We start from the raw sequence: 26234 nt of genomic DNA on the forward strand, positions 1-26234 counted from the left end.
CTTGTAAAGAGGTATAATTGGTGGTAAACTATATATATTTGTGTTTGACCTTTGGTATCAGAAGTGGGATATGAACCCAATCTCTGCAGGAAAACTCTACGTATTTAAAGCATACAATTTGGTAGATTCTGGTACATGTACATGCCCGCAGCCAAGACAGTAAGCATTGCATCACCCCTGAGGTTTCTGCATGTTCTTTGTCATCAGCCCCACTTACCACCTTCCACTCCACTCACCCCATCCCCTGGGTAACCACTGATTTGCTGTCTCTCCTTCTAGATTAGTATATGTTTTCTAGAGTATTATTTGAATGGAGTCAAATAGAACTTTTTTTTTTTTTTTTATCTGTTTTCTTTCTTGGTACCGAGAACTGAACCTGGGGGTGCTTTATCACTGAACTACATCCCCAGCGTCCCCCCTTCCCCCCTTTTTGAGACAAGGTCTTGGTAAGTTGCTGAGGCTGACCTCAAATTTGTGATCCTCCTACCTTGGCCTCCCGAGTCACTGGGATTACAGGCATGTGCTACCATGCCCACTGTGGCTTCTTTTATTCAACAAAATTATATTGATGTTCATCCATATTGTTGTGTGTTCGTTCCTTATTGTTGCCAAGTGGTGTTCTGCTGAGGAGCATTCTAGTATGTGTACATGTGATTTATGTATCCAGCTTTGCTGTTTATTAGCATTGTGACCTTGAGCAACTTTGTAAATCTTAGTTTCTTAATTTGTAAAATGGGTGATATTATCAGTACATCATAGGGTCACTGTGAATTAATATAGGATTATCTATAAAAAAAAAAAACTCAGTTATAATACCAGGCTTACAGTAGGAACTCGGTAGATGGCAGCTGCTATTGTTTGTTTCTACAGTAACTCAGTATTTTTAGATTTAAAGGACCTCTAAACCTCCTTTCACTGAGTGCCTTTGGGTAGCCTCACGCCATGGCTGTTTGCTCTGACCCGAGATGGTTTACTGATTCTGTAGGCTTAATTTGTAAGGCATGTTTAAAGAGGTACCATCCACTTGGAGGTAACTTCCTGAACTACAGGGGTGGTGTCTAGTACAGAGCAGTCGTCTCCAGAACAAAGGTGCACTGTAGCCAAAAGTCATCTGGTGTGCTTGTTAAAATGTATACCTCCAGACTCATTCCAAAGAGTCTGAGCTCAGACTCAGGGTATGGTGGAATTTGAGAGTTGCTGGTGAGGCTAACGACCTACAAAACTCTTAGCGTGGGCCCGCCGATGCAGTATCCAGCATAGTTAGAGGCATGGAATGCCCGTCTGCTCTAGGTGTTCCCCTTCTCAGCTCTGGACTCAGTGGGTGTTTCCTGAGCAGCTGGCAGGAGCCACACCCTGAGCTGGCAGCAACAAGGAAGCAAACTTACAAGCCGATCCCTGTCCTTATGGAGGGTCTTCACAGCACAGAAATCCTGCTACACGTGATTGAATTTTCTGGGAAGTATATACAGATATCACCGAATTACAGGAATTGACAGAGGCTTCAATGATGAACGCTTTTAGGAACTGTTCACTTGGAACATGTTATTTTAAGTTTTAGTACAACTTCAAAAGTCACTTGGGGTCGTTTTTTTTTTTTTTTTGCTGTTGTGGTTTTTCTTCTTGTATACTTTTAGTTCCTAAGGAGCTTTGAGTTATTTTTATTATTAGATTAATCATGAAATCATAACTTTGCAACTTAACATTGAAAATAATTTACCACTGGTTGTATACTTTTGAGGCTTGTTGAAGTGCGTGAGTGGTGTGGTTTTCTGGTTGAGATGCACCGTGCAGCTGGATTGAGTTCAAGGAGGACACCGTAAAGCAGTGTCCTGATGGTTTTATTTCCTGAGATAAATGATGAAAGGTGGCAAAGCCATTCCCTGAGCAGTGATTGCAGGAACATGAGAAGAGGCCCTGCCGCTTACATTGTATGAGACCAAAGCCAGAACTGATTATGGAGAGAGCGCTCAGGTGCCTGGGCGGGAAGTGTCTGCTGTCGTTTGCTGTCCCACTGCACACCCCTGCCCATTAGAACAAGTAAGGAGCCACTCGAGAGACTTCCTGGCTGAGCCGAGTAAAACCTTTCTCTAAAGCCAGACTCATACTTCTTTTCAGTTTTTATGCTAGAACTTTTAATTGTCTTCCTTCTTTATTCCTAGCCACGTCCCTGCTTTAATTAATCGTGTATACAGCAAAGTGAGTCTTTAACCAGAATAAGGAGCTAACTTTTTCTAGTATTGATTTCCATGCAGTTTGATTCACTTTTCACCTAAAGTTCTGGAAAGACTCCCAAAGCTGAAGACCTGCTAACTTTTTCTTTTTATCTGCTTCAACTGACTTTGAAAGGCGAGCACGTTTCTCCTGCGTGCTTTGCTGTTTTCAACCCTGTCACTGCTTTGGAGGCTGTCCAGCAGTGCAGGTCTATGTTCTGAGGACTGCTTAATAACAGTATGGGTTAGTGCTCTGGAGAGTGAGTTAATGGGATTCATTTTATAGCCCTATGAGAGGTAAAAATGGGTTGTTGCTGTTTTTCCAAATATCCTGTTTTTTGTTTTTGTTTTTGTTCTTTTGTAGTGCTGAGAATGTGCTTCCCGTGTGCCAGGAAGCACATTGAGCTACATCCCTATTAAATCTGGGATATGCAGCCATAGATAGATGAACTAGTGGTTATATGGAAAGGAAATTTCATGCAGTTAAACATTTATTGAGCACCTGTTTATCAATCTTTATATTAATCATTGAGACCAAGAAGAATTTTACAGATTATATCTATGTAACCTGACATTCATCAGTGTTGATTCTGGTAGGTTCAGTAGAATCCAAGATAGATGGACTTGATATACTCCAAGTCTGGGAGGTAGAACTGAGTGAAAGGCGTGTGGGTTTGCAGAATGAATAGTCTTTATCCAGGCTCTTCTACTCAATAGCCCTGTGACCTTGGGCAAATTACTTAACCTCTCTGATGCTCATTTAAAATAGCAGCAGTGAGGCAGAAAGTAGATGGCAAGTGCACATAGTGTCTAGGATGATGTTAAGCGATTGTGGTCTGCATCATTACTTTTTAGTTTTACTTATTTACCTTGATGCAGGGGATTGAACCCAGGACCTCATACAAGCTAAGTGCTGTGCCACTGAACTGCCCCTTCAGCTCCATATGTGTCATTATTGCCACTGCCTGGCCCTTAGAATTTAGAGAAGGACCCCAGTGAAGAACAATGGAGTGCAACCCCAACAGATTTGAAGGCAACAGGCAAACAGTTGGGGAAAGTAAGTAAATTCATTTAAGAGACTTGAGGGAAAGATTAAGTGGCTTTTTCCCATGTCAGAGATAGGAAATTATCTCAGTTTTAAATGCATTTGCCTCTGTTTCACTCAGAGGTAAAGTATGTTGATTACTTATGGAACCGAGTATTAACATGAATTTATTGAAGTACCTTTAACCCCCTAAGAACCAAAGGCGTTCCAAATGCATTTTTAAAGAACTTAGCCCTTTTGGCAAAACTCTGTTTTGGTCCAGCTCTTTTACATAGAATCATTTCATTACACAGTAGCAGCCTGTCCCAATCTGTGACATCCTTCTGTTGAAGCAGAGACACTAGTTCAGAAAAGAACTTACTGCACAGTGGAGTCCCAGTGAGCCTGGAGTAACAGCTACAGAGCTGCAGAGTGTGCCCCTGATGGAGGAAGGGAAGTAGGGCCGGCTGGGCAGCCGACTGCTCACTCCTGGCCCTTCATCAGCCCTCCCCTGCTTTCTTCCCAGATGGTCACCCTAGTGTCACTGCTGAGCAGTGAAGTTAACAAATGTTTTAATTTCACTGCTGAGTAGTTCTGCAGAGGGAAAGACAGCAGAGAGGATAATGAGAAGCACATCAGATGCCACCCTGATGACAGCTTCTCTCCCCCTGGCCCAAAGGTTAATGCCCAACATGTTGGATACTGAGGGTAGACGCAGGATATTCAGAGAGTTTTAGGTGGAGGAAGAAACCCCAGCCTGGCTAGAAATGAGATAGCTATGCTATATCAATTAAGATGCACGAAAGGAGGGACAGGGAAAAGGAAGAGGAAGAAACGTGTTTACTGAGGTTGTTAGCAATGAGTGGGTCTCTGTGAGCTATCTACTGCTGTGTAACAAAGTACTCTAAGATTTAGCAGCTTAAAGCAACATTTATTAACTTGTGGTTTCTGTGTGTCAGGTATCCAGATTTAGCCTGGCTAGGTCCTGTTACTCAGTCTTACTAGGCTACAAACCCAGTGTCAGCCAGCGCTGTAACCAGGTCAAGACTCCACTAGTGGGGTGGGGGGGTGTCCTTTTTATTTTTTCCGACACTGGGGTTTGAACCCAGGGACACTCTACCACTGAGCTACATCCCTAGTCCTTTTGATTTTTTATTTTGAGGCAGGATCTTGCTAAGTTGCCCAGGCTGACCTCAAACTTGTGATCCTCCTGCCTCAGTCTCCCTAGTAGCTGGACTTACTGGCCGCCACACCCTGCTAGAAGTATCTTTTTCTAAGCTCACTCCCATGGCTGTTGGCAGGCTCCCGAAGGCCCACTCCCAGTCCACTCACTGGAGAACTGAGTTCCTTGCCACATGGGCCTCTCCCTAGGGCAGCTCACAGCAGGACAGCTGTTTCCCAGAACACAGGCAGAGAGAAGGAGGCAGCATGCGAGGTGCGTGTGCGTTGACAGGAGGGGCCCCTAGAGCCTGACCACCAAAGGGCACCCGTGCTCCTCAGAAGCCAGCATGAGAGCCCCTCAGGAGCACGGATACCACAGGCCCCCACACTGGAGCCACTTTGCAGGCCCCTGCCTCAGGTCCTGCTGCTGTCAGTGACGAGGCATTCTGAGGAGAGTTTAGGACAACCAACGAAAGGCAGGACCAAGGGGGTCAAGCATTCAGCTTATATCTTTATTTGTTGTTTATTTTTTAAATAGAAGACGAGTTATCTTGGGTTCATGAAAGTTACTCCCATGAAATCTTAATGTGGATTATTTTACTGTGTTTTTACAAGGTTACTTTTGAAGATGACAAAAAAAAGAAGAAAAAACAGGAAACTTTTTTAAAAAGGTTAATTTAGCATTCTGTGATCAGGAAGCAAGCTATAAGCAAACAAAGAAACATGAAATCTAATTAACTCATAATTATTTGAACAGAGAAGAAAAAATAAAACCTATTTAAACATTTTAAGTATATAGTTAACTACCAGAATTTTTAGCAACTGTCTAGCTAAATGTCGCCATTGTTGATTTTTTTTTCAACAACACAATTCATGAGATGATTTGGTGTATATGCTTAGAGAACTTTAACATATGCTCTCTAAAGACTCATGAAAAAACTTTCATTATTTTCTTTTGTTGACACTAAAAAACACCAAAGGTAGCTTGTGGTTTTGCCCCATAGAGATATGAAAAATGAAGACTATATATTATATGTGTGTGTGTGTGTGTGTGTGTGTGTGTGTGTGTGTGTGTTATATAAAACTATGTATGAAATTCAGTTTTGATTATCAGGGATTTTTTTCCCCAAATATGTTAATTATTGCTAAAATGTAACTGTTGCTCCTACCTTCAGTTGGCCCTCCTCTCATTTGTGTAAGAGATGTTCCCTCAAAGAAAGGAATGCTGGTTTTGTTTATTTTTCCAATAGGTCTGGAAGACTCAAGATGGCGAGTTTGGTTTTATTTGTGGCCTGAGACTTGTGGAGGCTAAGCCATGCATAGTAGAAACCGTGGCTCTAGATTCAGACAGCTCGGGAATAGAAGCCATTTTCGGGGTAGTCTGCATGAAGGTGCCGGGGAGAGCTGTGCAGGGCGCGCTCTCGGAAGAAAGAGGAAGCCAAGGGTTCAGACTGGTCTGAGGTCCTGCTTATGGCTCTGGACTGAATGAGGCAGTCAGGCGACATCAGTGTTTTTGAAGTCAGGGAACTGGGATACAGAGGCAGTAGGAATGCCAGATGCCACAGAGAGGTGAGGGAGCCCAAGACCAGAGGCAGGGCTGCTGTGTGTTCAGCATTGACCAGGGGAGGAAACTCGGGAGCCCTGCAGGTTGGCAGCAGGCATTGATGTGGAATAATTAACATGCGAATCTTTCGTCCCTCTGACAGCTGGCAACCACAAGCCAACACACTATTAGGCTTAATTGTTACAGAATAGATCTAAAAGTAGTAAGGATTGTGTCTTTCTAAATAGTCTATCATTCATAATGTAAATGACTTAAAGTGTTCTTTTTTCCTAACTAGTGAGATTTTAATTACATTCTCCAATAATAAATGACAGTTCATCCTTTTGAAATTCAGATATCCTTGCCTAAGAAACACTCAAAATGTCACAAGATTCAGAAAGGTATAATTAGGTAAGAAGAATATTAAGTTTGTGAAAAAAATGCTCTGAACACCTACTGTGTGCCAAGCTGTACTAGTTGCTGTGGATATAGAACCCCAGAAAGCCTGATTCCTATCATCAGAAGAAAAAAGTTTAAAAAAATAATAGTAATTACAGTACAGTGTGCCAAATACAGAATCACGACGAGCAGTAAGGAGGAGGCGGGCTCATGGTTGGGGAAGGCCTCTCGGCAGAGTGGACCCTTGAGCCACGTTAAAGTGTGCAGTCAGAGTCCTGCAGAGGACAGGCTGGGGGCCAAGGCAGCAGGGTTTGCTGCAGCTGCTGTGGGGGAGGACAGTACTGGGGGGAGGGGTGCTGGAGAGGTAGGAGGGGTTAGATTGTTGGGAGCCTCACTTGCCTTGGGGCGGGTTGATTGCTCCTTCTGGACCCTTTTGTTCCACAGATTATAATGGCATGTCTTGAGGGTGAAGGAGGACATTCAGCATTCCAGAGCATCCTAGAAAAAGTAAGAGATGAGATCCTAGATGTGCAGACTGTCGTGTCCCTGTTGAAGCTGTACCAGGGTTCTAATCCTGCAGTAAAAATGGCGCTATCCGACCCGAAACCAGAAGATACAGCACCAGTGCAGCCAAAAGGTAGGAGGGAAACCTTTCACCCCACGCAGAACCTTAAAAGCTTGTTCCAGTGATACTTTCTTCAGTGGCGTAGTTATTAAGTGATATTCACATAGGTTCTACATGCCATTCCGGAGGCTGCATGTTAAACATACACAAGCTAAATGTGAGTCTCCATTTCTATCCCCTAGTTAACTAGACTGATACCTTGAACTAGAGAATTCCACCAGTGTCCTCCTGCCTTTCAAAAAGCTGCATATCCAGAGCAGCGCTGTGCGTGCCCAGGTGAGCTGGTCCGCTGACAGCGCTGAAAGGCTGAGGTTGCTCTCACTTGGGTCAGGTACAAAGCAGTGGCCTTGCCAACCACAAGTTAACCTCTGGCTGGCTCTGAAGCTTTGTGTTTCGACAGATAAATGAAACATTTTTCCTTTCATAGAGTTTAAACAGAATAATAAAGTATTTTCCTCCCTAAAAGTGATTCTGCATTCAGGTGCACAGAATAAGCTGAAAATCACTCTACTATTCTGTTAGATCTCTCTCGACAAACCATGCTGTCATTTTCTTCAAATTGACTAGCTTCTCTTGTGTGTCTCTAATTCTTTCTCCCCCAGGGAGCACAGGGGAGAGAAAGACCTTGTCTGTTCTGTTACTGGAACACAAAGAGGACCTGATACAGTGTGTAACACAGCTGAGACCTATTATGGAGTTCCTGGAAACAGCCAAGGAGGAATTCCTGCCTGGCACCGAGAAAAGGGTGACTGTGTCAAGTATTCCTCCCCCTTCTGAGTTGATGTAGCACTTTAAAAAACTCTCTTCAGTGGCACAGAGCACTTTTTACCTTGTGGTATTTTTATACCTTCTGCATAGTAATCACCTTGAAGTTTAGAGTCTTGTTTCGTGCCCCTTGGTGTTCGTTGCAGCAGCGTGCTGAGGGCTGTGCGCACTGTAGCCATGCAGCAAAGACCTGGGTGGGGGGAAGGGTAAACATGTGGTGTTCCTGCTCTGGCTCAGTGATTTCCTCTTAGAAATAACAGTACCAAGAGTTAAAATGTTAAAGTGTATTGTAATTATTGTGACAGTTTCCCTCTGAACAGAAATGACACACAGTTAATATGTAGAAAATAGGGAAAGCAAACAAAAAGAAAAAAAAAATCTAGTCTCACCACTCAAGAGGACCCCTGCTAACATTCTAGGGCACACACTTCCCACTCTCCTGTTTGAGGCCTCCTGAGTGGGTCATATGGAACCCGTGGGTTTCTAACAGATGCTAATGCATTTTTGTACCCATAATATGGATTTTGGTAGCTATATTATATTTTAATGGATATATCATCACTCATTATTTTGGGGGGGTGTTTCTAATTTTTTTGCTATTAGCAATGTTTCAGAGGACATCCTTGCAGGTATATCTTTGCACATTTCTCAGATTATTTCCTTAGAATAATTTCTGAGAAGTGGAATTTTGGAATAGAGAATATAAAATTCTTCAAATGTTGCCAAATTGCCCTTCAGGAAGGTTGTACCAATTCCCTCTCCCACCAGCTGGCTACTCGATCCTCATAAAACTGCTGGCATGACTTCCAAAGGCAACTAGATAACTGTATTTGTCGGTGTTATTGACTTCAACTTTGTTGCTAAAAATATTTTTATATCTGGAAGGAAAGAATAAGGATAGAAAACTTTCGTGGCATCAGTTCTTAAAATTGTGGGAAGTGACTTAAATGTTGAGGAAAGAAAATGTTTAGAATCCACTGAAGTAATGGCTGAGCACTGGATTCATAGCAAGGACAGGATCCTAGATTTTATTTTTTCAGTGATCTTAGATAAATGGAAACAAGCTTTAATCTCAGAATTGTATTTTGTAAATTAATTGTGTTTTTAAAAATTTTTAAGTTCTTGAACTTCTTAGAGAAAGATAATACATACCAAAAAGGATTAAGCTCTTGTTTTCTCCTTAGACTTCAGATTAAGTGTAATTTCAGGCATTCAGTTTAAGTAATTGTTTATAGCATGAGAAGTACCTGATTCCCTGTTTAGTGATTTCATTCCCATTACACATTCAAACCTTTTGCTTATTAGCTAGATTGAATGTGTCCTTTGAACTGTTTCATTATCTTGGTAAAATAGCACTTATAGGTAGAGCCCAAACTCAGCCTCATTCTCTGCAGCAAGATGGACCACACTGTCATTTTCTTCTGTCACTTCCAGTTTACTTGACAGAAAAAGCTAAAGCAGAAGAACTTAAATTAGTTATAAATCACAAAACACTTCTTAAGCTTGGGAGTCACATGGGAGCTGCATTAAGCTGCTCCTTCTTGAAAATCGAAGAAAACTAATAAGGTAGAAGTGTAGAAGGGAATGTTGATTGAATAGCCACAGTGTGTTTGCACCACGTGGCACATGTACTCAGGCCTTTTAGAACTTCTTCTTTTATGAAATGACACCTGTCTTGGGTGCCCTGATCTTATCTGTAATACCTTGAGTTCTTTGGGAAGTTGGTCAATAGGGAGGTCTTTACTTTAGAGCATAACAATAGTGATTACTCTGATTGCCCTTTATTGCTTATTGTATGCCAAACAAAGTGCTAAAGATCTTTTAAACACTACCAAATCTCGCCCTCCGAAGTCACTAGTGCCTCCCTCATTTAAGGTGAAAGCCTCAGGAAGCTCAGCAGCTCACCCGAAGGCACTGTTCTGGGGACAGTACTGGCACCCAGAATGTTAGCCATACACAGCCTCTTAGCCACCGTGCGTCCTCGTCCCAGTCAGTCAGCCACCGCATCACATGTCCTGGAAGTTATTCCAGGCTCTGCAGGGGGCATCTTCATTTCACAGACTCCTCTTAACAGCTGTGCAAGATTAGTATGGTTATCTTCACTTCCAAATGAGGAATATAAGGTTCAAAGAATTAAGTAGTTTGTGCAAGGTCATGAAGTATGAATACGAGCACTGGGGTGCAAACTAGGTCTGCCTGGCTTCAAGTCCCACAGACCTTCTCTCACAATATCGGCTACCTCGACTCAGATTATTACTTAGGAACTAAGATTGAGCGCTGAAATCAGTGTGGCTTTTAAGTACAAGCTCTTAAATTTTAAATTCTGGTTCATTTAGTAGAAATCTACTGTGCATTAGACTTAAACAAAGAGAATGACTGTGTTCTCTACCGACAAGGATTATGACAACTTGATTTATTTTATATATATATATATATATATATATATATATATATATATTTCTTTCATATATATGAAGCCAATTTGATTTAAAACCTAGATTCATTATTTTAAGATGGGAGTTAATTTGATAATGGCAGCCCCTGGCATCTACCATGACTCATCTGCCTGACTGTTATACTCCTTTTCCCAAAGGAAAGCTCCAAAGCCAGTTACTGTGAATCTGTGGATTACATATATTAAAGTAATCCTCTGCTTTATCAGTTCTAAAAGAGCCATGTTATGTGTATTGCATCATGGTCTATTAAGACATAGTTCTGTTGTAATAGGAAAGTATATGTCACATGTTTTATTTTTCAACCTCTTGCTAGAGCCCTGTGCCCTTTTGACTCAGAAGATCCTTCAGCTCACTGAAGAGGAACGAGGGAGAGGAATGGTTGAGCTCTGGCTGGAGCTGATGTGTGGGGCATTAAAATCAAAAGACATGAATGATCAAGAACTCACTAGAAAAGGAATCCAGAAAAGCACTTTATTATTTGGAGTCTAGAGACTCCACATAAATTATCTGGGTATTCAACTTACTTTGTAATAAAGTAAAATAATAGAATTGCTCTAAAAATAACCTATACCAATATCATGAACTTTACCAGAGATCAAAAGACATTTTAACTATATTAGTCAATTTCCAGTCTGTTTCCCAGCCTTAGTGCTGGGATTTAGAACAACTAAATCTAAAGAAACAGATTAGATGTAAACTACTTAACTGACTCTGTGATAGAGATCAAGCATAAGAATGTTTTTTAAACTGCAGGCTCTTAGAGGCAAGGAATGTTCTCCCACCTGCAATTGAGAAGGGAAGATTCATAGAGCTGTTTGTTTGGAAAATGTTTGGGATTTTTATTAAAACAGATTAAGGAGGGGACGTGACAAAAGTCATGCCAGAGTCTTAGAGAACTTGGAGATAGGGCGTCCTGTAGTGCCGTCTTGCTGGGTCTTCCAGTGGTGTGTCAGATAAATTCTGAATTTCCAGTAACTGGTGTTGGCTTGATTGCTTGCCACCGCAGGTGATGCTGAATTGCTGTGAGGGTAGAACACCCAAGGAGGCCATGGAATGTTTGTTGCACAGAGTGACTGAAGAGAAGACCCTGAGCGCTGAGAGCTTGGTAAAGCTCCTCCAGGCTGTGAGGCGGGCGTTTCCGAACTTGGACCTTCTGCTGGGGAATTTGCAGAAGTTAGCCGCTTTGCCCAGCGCCACAGGTATTAGTTAATTGTTGACTCTCTGGACTGGAACTCCACTACAGAAAATTACAGCCTTAGATACCATTTGGCTCCGTACTGGGAAGATAAGATAATGCTAAGAAGTGTCATTGCCAAACAGAAACTAGCTGTCACAAATCAATGACTCTCACTATTTCTGGAGTCAAGATCTGAAATGAGAATGACTCTTCTCCATTAAGCTCCCTCATGTGTTCACAGAGTTCAGGGTTTATTAATTGATGTCTCCCCCAGGTTGTCCAGGGAACCCAGGGGCTCCTGAGGCTCAGCATTCTAGCAAGTTCTGTGGATGAGAGTGAGCAGCAGAGATACAAATCTTGACTGCCCTGCGCTCTCTCGCGTGCTCTTTGCTTTCAGCCATCCCCAGACTGAACTGCAGTTTGGTGTCATTCACCGGGGGAAATGCGTCTATCTCCACCCCTTAAAAAGTCCAATGGGAGCCAGTTTCCCTTGTTCCAGGGCATTTTGGACTGAAATGATTTTAAGAAAAAGGATACCTGGGAAATGGAAGAATTTTTAAATACAAGCTCTTAAATATTAAATTATTATTCATTTAGTAGAATTCTCTGCATTCAACGTGTATTACTACTGTGTATTGTGTGTATTTTCCAGTCTATAAAAATAATATATACTTGTATAAACTTGGACAGTTCCAAAAATAAAGAAGATAGCCTAGGGTTCTGCTACTCAAGTATGTCCATAGCAACACTTTGACCTGTTTTATCTATTACATAATTTCTACATTACTGAGATACTACCACTTTACAATTTTAAATTTCACCCATTTAACAATATAACAACATGGTCCCTCACATTTTGAAAAACTCCCCATAGTCTTGTTTTTTGACATCTGTTAGTCCATCTTGGGGGTGTGCATGATGATTACAGGTGCCCTTATTTGGGGGCAAAAGTGGCATAAAGGTAAAGGCTGTAGAGTCAGGATGACCTGATTTGTAGCCTGACTCACCATTCTGTGACCATGTGACCCTAAGCAAGCAAATTCATCTTTTTGAACCTTGTTTTTTCTTTGAAATGATATCAGAATGGTACCCGTCACATTCACTTTCGTGACTACTATGAAAAAATACTTGCAAAACATGAAGTCCCGTGCTTGGCCTATAGTGGGCACCATTCAGTACTGGTTGCTCTCTGGCTCACCATCTTCATAGCTGAGGCCGCAGTGGTGGTCTTTGCGTACCTCTGCCTGCAGGTAGTTCCCGCCGGGGCGCAGCGGCGCTGGGGTGGAGCCAGGGCTTCCTGCAGGAGGCTGGCGCTCTGAGCTGTGCTCCAGCCCCAGCCCTTGCTCTCAGATAACATCTTTTTTTTTTTTTTTTTTTTAAATAACATTTTTAAAGAATTTTTTTGTAGTTTTGGATGGACAGATTGCCTTTATTTTATTTGTTTCTTTTTATGCGGTGCTGAGGATCGAACCCAGTGCCTCACTCAGTCTAGGCAAGTGCTCTGCCACTGAGCCCCAGCCCCAGCCCTCAGGTAACTTCTTAAGGTTAGATTTACAGAAGTGGATTTATTGAGTCAAACAGAAGAATGAAATTTTAAATATCTGCAAAGCTAAGGAAATGCCAGATAGTTTGATTTTTCTTTACTTTCAAGTAAGCATGACTTCTTAAAAGAAAATACCTAACAGACGGGCTCAGAGGGCCTCCAAGCAGAACCGTGCATTAGCTTCCAGGACACAGTCTTGACTGAGGCCTCTTGAATTCGGGATACCACATGGATCCACTGCCTTGTCTTCACAGACAGCACCCCTGGAACCTGTGCCTCTGAATCTCTTGCAAGCACAGTCTTCTCTCGCCCCCAGTTGAGCACTCTGTAGCTTCTACCACCAGGCACGGCTTCCAGGCTGTTAGTGGTTTTGTGACCCCGAAGCACCAGGTGATTAAGTGTAGACCAGAACGGCTCTGAGCACGAGAGTGAGCCCCAGGCGGCTGGCCTGCACTCTGTAGCAAAGACAGCTCTTGGGCTGATCTTTCTCCCTCTCGTCTGTAAATGCTTAATCTTCTGTAAGAGAAGCCCTGGGGAGGTTTTGTTGCATCAAACATGATTGTTTTGCTGATATTCTTACAGTCCAACCAAGCCCCGATGATTATGGGACTGAGCTGTTGAGACGCTATCATGAAAACCTGTCAGAGATTTTCACAGACAACCAGGTGTTGCTAAAGGTGATCTCACATATGAAGAGTTTAGCCCCTGCAGAAAGAGAGGTAAGGGAGGGAGGGAACAAAGGAAAAATGTAAATACACACACGCATACGTATGTTTTCTATAAATGCACATACATGATCATGGTGAAATGCTAATTAGAGGAGAGAGAGAAGGTAACTTTTGGGGGAGGGGGGATTCCAAGGATTGAACCCGTAAGCACTGAGCCACATCTCCAGCCCATTTTTGTATTATACTTAGAGACAGGATCTCACCGAGTCGCTTAGGGCCTCTCTAAGTTGCTGAAGCTGGCTTTGAATTCATGATCCTCCTGCCTCAGCCTCCCAAGTTGCTGGGATTACTGGCATGTGCCACCATGCCCAACCTAAAATAACTCATTTTCTAAGGCAGAATAATAAATAGAATAGTTTCTAATTTCTCTCGTAAGAGGGAACAGTGTTCAAAATGAAGAAAGAAGAACTTTGTCATGTATAAGAAGTCCTCTCAGTTAAAAAAAGGGGCAGGGGAGGGGGAAAGCCAGGTGTGGTGGTGCAGGCCTATAATCCCAGTGGCTTGGGAGACTGAGGCAGGAGGATCATGAGTTTGAAGCCAGCCTCAGCAACTTAAGGAGGCTCTAAGCAACTTGGTGAGACCCTGTCTCTAAATTTAAAAAAATATTTAAAAAGTGCTGGGGATGTGGCTTAGTGGTTAAGCACCTCTGGGTTCACTCTCTGGTATCAAAAGAAAAAAAAAATTTTTTTTTTTTTTTTTGGGTGCTAGAGATTGAACCCAGAGCATCATGCATGCTAAGCAAGCACTATACCACTGAACTACACTCCCAGCTCCCCGCCCAATAAATTTAATTAAAAAAGAAATATCCCAGTCCAGAGAGGTGAAGGATGTTAAAAACCTCCTCAGAGAGGGGTTTGCCATAACCAATGCCCAGACTTGTAGCTCTGCACCTGGCTCAGGGCTAGAATTCTCCTAAGTGTCTTTTTTTTTTTTTAATACCTTTATTTTATTTATTTTTCTATGGTGCTGAGGATCGAACCCAGTGCCTCACATGTGCTAGGCAAGTGCCCTACCACTGAGCCCCAGCCCCAGCCCCTAAGTGCATGTTTGTGCTACATCTTAAAGGTCATGGAGAGCCTTGTGAAACGGGAATCTGGCTCCGGTGGTTTCAGCTCTCTGATGTCAGCAGTTCTTGAAAAGCAGACTCTCTCTGCAGCAGCCATTTGGCAGCTGCTGCTAGTGGCTCAGGAGACAAAGGCCTGCCCGTTGAACCTGCTCATGGAGGAAATAGGAAGGGAACCCGGTGCTGCTGCTTTCTTCCAGGCAGGTGAGTTACCTGACCTCTACCACTAGAGATGATTGTCCTCTTCCCAGGAAGTGAAGAGAGCTCTGTGACGGTCATCCACGACCCTACCCTTGGGTGCAACGGCAGGTAAGTCTGGTCCTCTATTGCACAGTGGTGCGTGTAGGTAGAGTCCTTATGTTTCTGAGATGCTGGAAGAAAGGATTTTGAATGTGTTCAGAGAAATGACAAGTGAGCAGGTAGCAATGCTTACCCTGATCTAAACATTACATGTGTATCCAAACATCACCTGTATCCCATAAATATGTACAATTTCTGTGTGTCAATTTTTACAAAAATGAGGACTGGAAATTTTGTTTATTAAAAATTATAGGCAGTTGTAAACCTTTTTTAAAAAATTATGGAGTAATTATTCTCAGCTTACATTCATTATCCTACTCCGATTACAGTTCTCTTTGCCATTTTTGTCACCTCCAACCACAGAGGAGATGGATGAAGTGTGTTCTCATTAGGAAGGAAGTGAGTTGAGGAAGGTGAAGGAGAAAATGGCGCTCATGGTTTGACCAAGTTTCCAATCTCCCTTTCTTTCAGTGACTGCCCCAGAAAATGCTGCCTTAGAAACAGTCCTGAGGCATGACAAGTTGATCATAGAAGCCATCCAACAGAGGAGTGAGCCTAAGTGCTTGTCCCCAGAGGAGGAGCACCTGGCTGAGACCGTGAAAGAGGTGCAGGGGAATAAACAGCAACTCTAATTCTGGAGCGTTCCACCGGGTTGAAGCTTGGGGCTGTCCTCATTCCCAGGGGAGGAACCAACCTCTGCAGAGTACCTGCTGTGTGCCTCGCCTGTGCGAAGCTCTTTATAACACCTTTGCCTCTTTAATCCTCCACCTTTAAGTGGCAGGTGATGTCATCACATTTTATAGACAAAGGAGTTCAGCTCCACACAGTTAGGTTAACAAGGTAAAGCCAGGCTCAAACCCAGTTTTGCAACTCAAACCTACACTTATTCCAATTGTCTAAACCTAGGAACATGTTGGGAAGCTATGGTTCTGTTCTCTGACATATTCTCAGAAGCAGCTTCTCTCAGAGGAGGGAAAGTAAAGTTGGTCTTTTTACATGTTCTTTTCTGGCTTCTTGATAGAGCCATGGTAAACATAGAACAAAGCTTTTGCCCATATGGATTAGCAAACAGTGCCAGCTCATTTTCTGTAAGGCTTCTCACAATGTGGCCAGCATCCCAGAAAAACCAGGTGGGAATTGGGGTGATTGGTGGATGTCCATTTGTGTGCATCTTGAGCAGAAAAGAACAATGAAGAAACATAAAATTGAACTAAAATTCACCTGCAGTATTCTTTCTGTCCAGGTAGGCTTGAAAGATGTGCAGAAAGGCAGGTTTCTCACTATCCTCCAGCGACTGGCTCCCTGCTCTGGCTCTGGCTGATAGAAGGTGGCACGTGTTTCTTAGGATGTATGAGGCAGGGCTGCTGTGCTCACCCCTCTCCAGCACACCAGTACTTCAGAGCTGGGACTTCTGCAGTTGATCAGTTTTAGCCTCACTAATTAGTCTCATGCCTGCCTCCAGGGATATCAGGTTTATTTAGATGGACTTGAAAAGAGCAGAAATAAAATATCTTCCAAAGTGAAAATTCCATGTGGCCATCTGTGGATGGTGTTGCTTTATTTTCTCAGTATGCTGACTCTCTGCTGATAGCTCTAACATTCCGAAAGAGGGCAGCTTTGAAATCAGATTCTTGGCCTCTTTAAAGCCCCTATTTGAACCTGCTTTAAAACGCTGAGTTTCTTTATGAAAGAAAATGATGTTTAAAAGGATACATCTAAGTGTCTAAAAATATGAAGCCACTGATCGTGCAGAATTACTTCCAGACCTGGAGACAATCGTATATTATGGAAAATGATCCTGATCTTCACGACCGAAGCACTAACTGCTGAGTCCTGCAGCTCTCCAGGCGCTCAGTGCTAAGATCTAGGCAGGCTCTGGGAGCGCCGGGTGCTGAGAGGACTCTGAGAGAAAGCACTGGGCCTTTCCTGTTTGTGCCTGCTCTTTATTTCTGTTCATCTTGCATGTGCTCCTTTTTGTGTTTTGTTAATTTCCCTGTCCCTTGGAAAACAGGGCTCTCCCTTACACATGTCATGAGGGCAGGTGTAAGCTACTTAGGGATACAGAGGTACCTTGTGGAACTAGATTTTTTAGAAAATTGAAAACCGTAGAGAAAATCTTGTGGTATTAACCCCATACCTTGGTCTCATGGTATTCATTTAGATTCTGAGCATTTCCTCTGAAGCAGCCAGCCCTGAAGCTTCCCTGAGAGCAGTGCTGGGCAGAGCCAGGGAAAAGTCAGTCTCGGCCATTGATATCTGTCACCTCCTGTGCGGTGTCCACAAGTCTTTCCCAGGCCTGCGGCCTGTCATGCAGGAGCTGGCACACAGGGGTAAGGAACGGGGCTGGGAATTCGCCAGGCCCCGGGCTCGCTCTTTATTGAGGAGAGAGGCAGCAGCTCGTGGCAGGGGGCAGGGGGACACCATATCTCAAGTGCTCTCAAACCTCACACAGCCAGGAGGCACAGGTGCTGCTTGCGTTTATTGGGAAATAAAGATGACTGTGATATTACTTCAGAAGGTTGTGAGGATCCTGAGTAGTCTCTAGTCTCCTCTAGAAGTGTGTTGAAAAGTTATAAAGCAACATAGGATTCCCAGAGCCATGAGGTTTCTCTCTCCTGCAGGCTTCCTGACTAAGGAAGATAGGGAGAAGGAAGTCTGGCAAGTGAGCAGTAGATTTCACCCTGGCGCCAGCAACAAGGAAAATGAGGCAGTGGCCAAAGAAGACAGCCAGCCTGCAGGACCAAACAGCCAGGGGGAGACTGGTCCCATGCCAGACCAACCAGGAAAAGACATGTCTGCCTCTCCAGACTCTGCCAAGAAGAGCTTCATCTGCAAGGCCTGCGACAAGAGCTTCCATTTCTACTGCCGCCTGAAGGTGCACATGAAGCGCTGCCGCGTGGCCAAGAGCAAGCAGGTGCAGTGTAAGGACTGCAGCGAGACCAGGGACTCCAAGAAGGAGCTGGAGCAGCATCAGCTGGAGGCCCATGGTGCAGGGGCAGAGGCCGACGTCCCCAAGAAGAAGAAGAAGAGGCTTCCAGTGACGTGCGACCTCTGTGGAAGAGAGTTCGCCCACGCCTCAGGTATGATTGCGGGTGTTGCAGTGGATTCCTGCCGGCCCGGGGTGTGCCAGCAGCAGTGAGGGTGGGCTCAGCACGCAGCAGGTTCTTTCAGGGGCAGGCTAATATTTCAGGGGAAGCAGGAGCTCAGAGCCTTGGTGTCCCCATCTGTTAAACAGACACCCCAATGCCGCTTACTTATTTAGATTGTTAGGAATTTTTTTTTAAATTTTTATTTTTACAGGCTGCATTTTGATTCATTGTACACAAATGGGGTACAGCTTTTCATTTCTGTGGTTGTGCACGATGTGGATGCACACCATTGGTGTAATCCTACATGTACATAGGGTAATGATGTCTGCCTCAGTCTACCATCTTTCCTTCCCCCACCACCCCGCCCCATTTCCCTCCATTCTTCTCTTGCCCCCCCACCTCTCCTCCGTTATGTATCATCATTCACTTATCAGAGAAAACATTCAACCTTTGGTTTTTGGGGCTTGGCTTATTTCACTTACATGATATTCTCCAACTTCATCCATTTACCAGCAAATGCCATAATTTTATTATTTACGGCTGAGTAATATTCCATTGTGTATATATACCACAGTTTCTTGATCCATTTATCAATTGAAGGATGCCTATGTTGGTTCCATAATCTAGCTATTGTGAATTAAGCAGCTATGAACATTGATGTGGCTGCGTCACTGAAGTATGCTGATTTTAAGTCCTTTGGGTATAGGCTGAGGAGTGGGATAGCTGGGTCGAATGGTGGGTCTATTCCAAGGTTTCTGAGGAATCTCCACACTGCTTTCCAGAGTGGCTGCATCAGTTTGCAACTCCACCAGCAATGTATGAGTGTGCCTTCTTCCCTACATCCACGCCAACATTTACTGCTGTTATGAAGTCTTAAGAAAGCAGAGCTGAAGGCCTAACATGGCGCCTATAGCAGGGTGCGCATACAGAAACTCAGAGCTGTCATTACTTGTAGTAAGAAAGCCAGAGCCATTCCATACCTGGCTCAGGTTCCCATGTGCTGCTTGTTTCTTGGAATGAATAAGGTCACAAAAATCATGGATTGTACAGTCAGAATTGTTTTCCCTTGTCCCAGATGTTGGGTAACCCTAATGACATATAAAAGTGAGGCTTGTCTCTGTTCTGGTGGGGGTGGCGGGGTCCTGTTGAAGAGTGGAGAAGGAGCAAACCCAGAATCACGTATCATCTGATCCAACCCGGGCACTCCTCGGTGGCTCAGGGAACGTGTGGTGGGCAGCTGAGCAGCAAGGCCTGGCTGAGTCGGCGCCCAGGTCATCTGCCGGGTGCCTACTGCTGATGGCGGTGTCTCTTCTGCCCCTTCGCGGCCTCCCTAGGCATGCAGTACCACAAGCTGACCGAGCACTTTGACGAGAAGCCTTTCTCCTGCGAGGAGTGTGGCGCCAAGTTCGCAGCCAACTCCACCCTGAAGAACCACCTGCGCCTGCACACCGGGGACCGCCCTTTCATGTGCAAGCACTGCCTCATGACCTTCACGCAGGCCTCCGCGCTGGCCTACCACACCAAGAAGAAGCACTCGGAAGGTGAGGCCCGCCCGCCCAGCCGCCGGCAGCCCGTTTAGCTAGGCGGGGTTCGCACCTCGCGGACACTAGAGACGACCAGCGTGCAGTGACGGGCCGGCGTCGTTCGTGACACAGGCCAGGAATTCCTTGAGTTCTGACGTGTGGTCCGAGCATCAGTGAGACCCGGGGGGCGCTGGCTGTGCCAGGAGCCAAGTGACCGACGGGGCTGCGGCAGGACGCGGAGGGTTTCTAGTGCGGCGCAGAAGGGGAAGCGTGTTGTCAGGAAGGGCCTCGGAGGGGTCCGCAGGCAGGGCCTCGGAGGGGTCCGCAGGCAGGGCCTCGGAGGGGTCCGCAGGCAGCGTGGCGCGTGCGCCGTCATCTCCCCGATGGCCTGGGAGCCTCCTTACCAACTCCTTGCTTTCGCCCTTTTAAAATGAAGCCATATCAGGTCACTTCGCTGCTCGAAACCACAGTGGCTTTTAGTGTCCTACAGTGTGGACTCTGGAGTCTTCTGAAGCTCGCAGGCCTCCCACAAGCCCCCTGGCTCCTCCCTGTCTCCTTGCTCCTGCTCACTCACTGTCCTGCCCACTTTAGTGTCCTCTCCAGGCCTGAGGCCTGTTGGGCACTTGCCCAGGACTTTGTCCCTGTCTTGGACACCTCGGTTCAGATGTTTCCGTGCTTCACTTCTATCTCACTTTCACCTGCTGGAGTCCTTCCCTGCACCCACGTGCATCCTCCGCTGGCAGCCTGCCTCCTTGCTTACTTTTCTCCCTGGTGCTTATCACCTGACGAGTCTGCCTGGCTCGTGTGATGTGCTTGCAGTTAGTCTCCTGTTAGAGGGTGGCTTCGTGCAGGTAGAGCTGTTGGTCTCTTCTTCCCACTGCTGAATCCAGGGAACTGGGACTAGTATGGCAGTAGTTGACCGTCACACGTTTGCTCATGAGCGGGTTCCTTGAGTCCTCTTTTGGACATGGAGAAGCTGTAAATGCACACACTGGGCTCCCTCAGAGCTTACGCTCCATTGGGTAAAACAAAGAAATCAACGTGTAACAGAAATCCAAAGCATAGTTGTTGGTGTGAAGAAAGGTAAGGCCAGGTAAGCAACAGGAATGACAAGACTGGGGAGGCACTCTTCATGTCACCAGGGAAGCCTCTCAGAGGTGTTCAGGTTGACACCTGATCAGAGTGAGTGGTGGAGCCGGTGGAGAGCCCCCTCCCCAGAGTAGGAAGGAGCTTCCCCTGCTGGAGAGACCTCGGGAAATCAGGAGCTAAGTCAAAGTCAGTGGGAAGAGTGCGTTAGGGGAGAAAGCCAGAGAGGCTGTCACAGACGTGATCTGGTAAGGTCTTATAAGCCAAGGTAAGGACTTCGGGTTTTGATGTGAGGAATGTTAGTTGCTGTTGAACAAATTACAACAAATAGTGGCTTAAAATACTAAAGTATTATTTTCATTCTGGAGGTTGGAAGTCCAAAAATGAAGCTTCTGAGACTAAGTCAGGGTTCAGCAGAGCTGTGATCTGTGTGGAGGCAGGACGGGAACATCCCCTCCGTGCCTCTCCCAGCGTCTAGAGTCTGCTGTGACCTGGGCGCGCAGCTTCGGCACCGTGGTCTCCACTGTGACATCACGCCTCCTCCTCTGGCCCGCCGCCTCCCTCTCTCCAGAATGCTGATTCCACAGCCAGGCTGATATCAAGGTGCCGAACACAGGCACAGCCAGAGTTCTTTTGCCAGTGACCAGGACTTGGACGTGGCCATCCAGGGGCCATTATTCTGCCTTAAGAGGGTTTTGAGCAGAGTGACAGGATCTGATTTACATTCTTAGAAGTTAATTTTGGCCACTTTGGATAGTGAACTGTTCCAGGACTGGAGTGTAATGTACATAAACAGTGCAGGTACTTGCGTTGGTCAGTGGAGAGGAGATGTGGTTTTCAACTAGTCGTATTAGTGAGGGTTGGAAAAATGTTCGGGTTTGAGGAGATATATACATATGTGGAGAGAGAGAGAGAGAGAGAGAGAGAGAGAGAGAGATATTTATTTTTTATGTTTTTTGGTACCTGGGATTGAACCCAGAGGTGCTTACCCATTGAGCCACATCCTCAGCCCTTTTTTGTATTTTATTTAGAGAAAGAATATCACTGAGTTGCTGAGGCTGGCTTTGAACTCACAATCCTCCTGCCTCAGCCTCCCGAGTCCCTGGGATAACAGGTGGCTGAGGATATGTTTTTGAAAGAGGAGGTGACAGGACTCATGCTGTTGGGTGTGGGTGGGAAGAGGGATGTGCAGGGCTCAGGCTTGGACGACTGAGTGGCCCTTGCACTTGGTGAGCAGGGGAGTGGGCTGCGCGGCCAGAGCAGCCAGAGCTGATTGGGACGGGCTGTGTGAGGCAGAGCGGGGCACCTGTGTCCGGGCCTGGGTTGCGGGGAGGGTGGCACCATCAGTGAGGGGTGCAGGGCTCCGAGATGAGCAGATCTGGAAAGGGAGGCAAAGGGCCAAGGACGAAGCCCTGGGATTCTCTGTTCTTTCAACTTGGGATGCAAGGGACCTTTCTTCCTAAGAAAATCCTCTTTCAAAGCCCAGTGGGCGAGCAGAGGCTGGCCACTCCAGCCTCGCCTCCAGGCCTGCCCTTGACCTTTCTGCCATCCCTGGCAGCCCCGCCGTCACACTCTCATCACGTGTGAGAAGGTGGAGAACGCCCTGCTGTAGAGCCCGTCACTCCGCCCATGCAGTGCCCTGGCTGCAGCTCCAAGCGCTGGGTCTCAGAGGAGATCTGAAGCCAGCGCTCCTGAACTCGGACGTGTCTGTTGACCAGCGCGGCCGGGTGGGTGGGCGGTCTCCTGTGCGTGGGGCACCCCTGCTCCTCTGGCAGCCCGACTCTGCGTCTGTGGGGGCTGTGGGTGAGACGCAGGCGTTTACAGGAGGCCGTGGAGCTCGGCTGGCGGGCTGTAGATTGCCCGAGGTGACATCTCCCCATGTGCCTTAGCGGTTTCTCGTGGGGTGCCGGAAGCGCCTGGGGCAGTGCTCATCGCTCCTGTGTATTTGCAGGAAAGATGTACGCCTGCCAGTACTGCGATGCTGTGTTCGCCCAGTCCATCGAGCTGTCCCGCCATGTGAGGACCCACACCGGGGACAAGCCATACGTCTGTAGGGACTGTGGCAAGGGCTTCCGGCAAGCCAATGGCCTCTCCATCCACCTGCACACCTTTCACAGTACGTACTGAGGGGACGGACATCAGGCGTGCAGGGCCACACATGGCCCCAAGGAAGCGCGCAGCCCAAGGGGCCACTCTGCCAGAACTGGCCCCATTCAGCGCCCTCCCATCCCGTGTTCCTGCAGCCCCACAGTCCTCTGGTCCTGTTTCAGGAAAAAGCCCACTTCAACACATCCCTGTATGACGCTGATGTCTCTCTGCCAAGGCTGTCCCCTTGGCTTGCTCTTCAGCCCGCCTGGCACTGTTCAGCTGCACAGGCAAACGTTTGAAGGGCAGCCTCTGACTGACGGGCTTAAGGGCACCAGCGTCTGCTCCAGTCTCCCTCCTGCATCTCATCCTGTCCTCACGCCTGCCGCCCACAGAAGCAGCCCAGACCCCTCCTGAGCAGAGTCCCCGCCGCAAACGGTGCCCACAGGTGCCCTTTGAAGCCCCCTGCCCACGTTCTCGGTGCCACTGCCCTTCCCTCAGTCAGCAGGGTCCCCGTCTCTCTCCCTTTCTGCTACAGCCAACGCGTGCACTCACGGGGGAAAGGAAGTGCCGCGGCCCCCTGCTTCCTTCAGCCTCTCTTTTTGCGGCCAGAGTGCGACCAACACAGCACAGCGGGTGTCACGGGCTTGATCACGAATCTTGACCCTGCCGCTTACTTTTCTTGAGACTTAAGCAAATTTCTTTCCATTCCTAAGCCCCATGTGCCTTTCCAAACTAGAGCAAGTGATGCCATCGCCACCTTGGATTGTCGTGAGGACTAAATGAGCTCTCACTGCCATGGAAGCATGACGTTTCCTGCCTCACAGAATGCCAGCTATTAGGGTTGGTGATAAGGGCACCCTGTCAGGTACCATCTGTCACCCTCAAGCTTATCTCGTCCCATGCCAGGTACCTCGCATACCCTCCTTCCCCTCCCCACCCTTCCTCCCACACAACAGCTTCTAACTGTTGGCAAATAATACCTCACAACATCTGTTTCACGTAAACACATCCATGGCTGCTTTCAGCCAGCCAAGGTGGAGGGGCCAGAGCCCCTGTACACCCAGCGTGTGCCTGGGCACTGGGACTGCAGGAAGAATATAAAGTGTGGCCCCTGCCCCCAGGGCTCCCACGGCTGCCTGAAATCCAATGACAGTAGACTTCCAGAGTGGGATTTGGCTCAGATCCAGCACCAACCTCTTGAAATCACATTCCACTTTAGTCTTCTTTTCCCAGTAGCATTACATGAGAATCAGCAAAGGGGAAGACATTCATTTTCAGGATGGAAAAGACCCAAAATAGTTAGCCACACCCCAGAGCATGTCCTCCACAGCAGCACCAGCACCCAGACCCCTCTGCCTCCCCAACCGCACATTCTCCATTCCTTGCTGTTTCTTGGGGCCACAGCATTGCCACAGAAACCTGCATCAAAGGGTCTTAAAAGACAGTGGGAAACTAGTTAATGGTAGGAATGCTGCTGCCTGTCAGGGCACCTGAATCAATCTGAGTAAGACTGGCCTATGGTTGGCCTTTCTCGTAAGCAAAGGATTTTACTATGCAGACATTTTGTTTTCTGTTGCTTTAAGAAAAGACCGAAGTTTTCTGCCATCCATATGGCCAGTACACTCTATCAGCCCTATTTTGAGGTCCCACTGAGGAGTTGGCATGTCCAGTGAAGCATGTGGCTTCAGAGTGAGCTCAGGTGTGCCCTTGGGCAAGGTACTAACTTAACTCTTTAAACCTTGATTTTCCTAATCTATAAAGTAAGAATGATAATAGAAGCTCCCCACAGGGCCATTGGGGGGATTGGGGTGCCTCCCTGCACGCTCACTGAACTCCTCTATGTGGCGGCTTCTTGCTCTTGATCCAAAGCGGGTGTGAGGGAGCATTCCCTGTGCTGCTGATGACCCGAGAAGTAGCGACGCTCTGGGGAGTGTGTTGGCATCTCCAGCAGGAATTTGTAACTCTCAAATGCCACTGCGAACCAGAGGAGCACCTGCAATATTCCCTGGAAAGTAGTTGAATAGAATTTAACCCAGTTACAGTGAGGCATTGGGACCAATGCTGGATGCTGCAGAGACGGGCAGGCCTGCCTCCTGGGTTACTCCACTAGCTTCAGGTCGCGGTGTCTGATGCTGCACTACGTCTCTGGCTGCTGCTCATGGTTTTTCTCCTTTTCTGCCTCTTCCTCTTGTGGTCGCCCCTCCTGGACCCAGACATAGAAGATCCTTACGATTGCAAGAAATGCAGGATGAGTTTCCCCACGCTGCAGGACCACCGGAAGCACATCCACGAGGTGCACTCCAAGGAGTACCACCCCTGCCCCACGTGTGGCAAGATCTTCAGTGCCCCCTCCATGTTGGAGCGCCACATGGTGACCCATGTTGGAGGGAAGCCCTTCAGCTGTGGGATCTGCAACAAGGCCTACCAGGTAACCTCAGGGGCTGCTGGGCACTCTTGCCCTAGTCCCTGTCCCCTTCAGCTCCCTGGTTCCCCTGTCTGGTTTGCAGGTTCCCATCTCATCTCTAGGTGTCACAGTAGGACTGACCCTCCTGTATGCTGGGCTAGGGATACAGGGATACAGCTCAGTGGTAGGGCGTGTGCTGAGTGTGGGCACGGCCCTGGGTTCCATCCCCAGCACCAGATTTTAAAAAGCAACTTCTAATTGAGAGTCTCTGAAATCTGGTCAAGTGATTCAGGGGGAGCTGTCTGTCATTGGAGCAGGAAGTCCTTGCTCCTCCTCTCTTAGACTTCAGCCTTCTCCTAAACTGGATGCTGCTTTTCCTCTTGGATACTCACGTTCTGCAGAGCCTGTTGATGCCCAAGGGACATGAGAACAGCTGCAGGGAGTGGAGCAGCACCAGGAGTGGCCTGCTTAGCACTGGTGTCTGTTTGACTCCCAGGGAAGCTCTGCGTGTTCACCTTGGAATTTGTTACATGGTTAAAGTGAAGCCCACGTAGATGTAAAAAGAAACCATGTCTTTCAGAAGTTGGTCCCAGAGAAAACAGTCGTCCTTGCTGGCACTTGTGATTTAGGTGTAGCCAGAGAGGCACAGCAGCGGATTTAAAAATGAGAACTGACTTTATGCCAGGTCTTGGTTGTGGCCTTAGTGTGACAGAGCTGAGGAAAACCTGGGCTTGATGTCTAGAGACCAAGAAATTGCATGGAGAGTTCCCAGTGCTATCTGGGAGCCTGGAAAAGGTGGCGGCGCTTGCTTCTGGACCCCAAGGGGTCCTCCCGGGCAGGTCCTTGCTCTGCCTCACCCCTGGGCCTCTGGGAAGCAGTGAGACCCAGCTCAGGGTGAAGATAGAGGTGCCTGCCTGGGGGCCAGAGTGGAGTCCTGAAGACTCTTGAGGGACCCAGTTGAGCCCTGCCTGGAGCGGCCTTGCCATTCCTAGTCCCCTTGTTCTCGAGTCAGCACTTGGGATCGAAAGAGTGTGACTGCGGGCTAGTCAC

At 46.8% G+C, this 26234-nt stretch overlaps 1 protein-coding gene across 1 annotated transcript in view; it reads left to right on the top strand.

Annotated features, from left to right (window-relative positions):
* Window positions 1–26234, top strand: part of ZBTB40 (zinc finger and BTB domain containing 40) — a 65698-nt gene that overhangs the window by 34812 nt on the left and 4652 nt on the right. The window contains exons 4-14 of the mRNA XM_079146852.1: window positions 6782–6974; window positions 7565–7707; window positions 11190–11382; window positions 13486–13622; window positions 14697–14898; window positions 15466–15599; window positions 17156–17324; window positions 17616–18074; window positions 19418–19624; window positions 22644–22808; window positions 24994–25208. Coding sequence (XP_079002978.1) covers window positions 6782–6974; window positions 7565–7707; window positions 11190–11382; window positions 13486–13622; window positions 14697–14898; window positions 15466–15599; window positions 17156–17324; window positions 17616–18074; window positions 19418–19624; window positions 22644–22808; window positions 24994–25208 — 2217 coding nt within the window. The remainder of the gene's footprint in view (window positions 1–6781; window positions 6975–7564; window positions 7708–11189; window positions 11383–13485; window positions 13623–14696; window positions 14899–15465; window positions 15600–17155; window positions 17325–17615; window positions 18075–19417; window positions 19625–22643; window positions 22809–24993; window positions 25209–26234) is intronic.

Source organism: Sciurus vulgaris, assembly GCF_902686455.1.
Source record: "Sciurus vulgaris genome assembly, chromosome: 1".
NCBI lineage: Eukaryota > Metazoa > Chordata > Mammalia > Rodentia > Sciuridae > Sciurus > Sciurus vulgaris.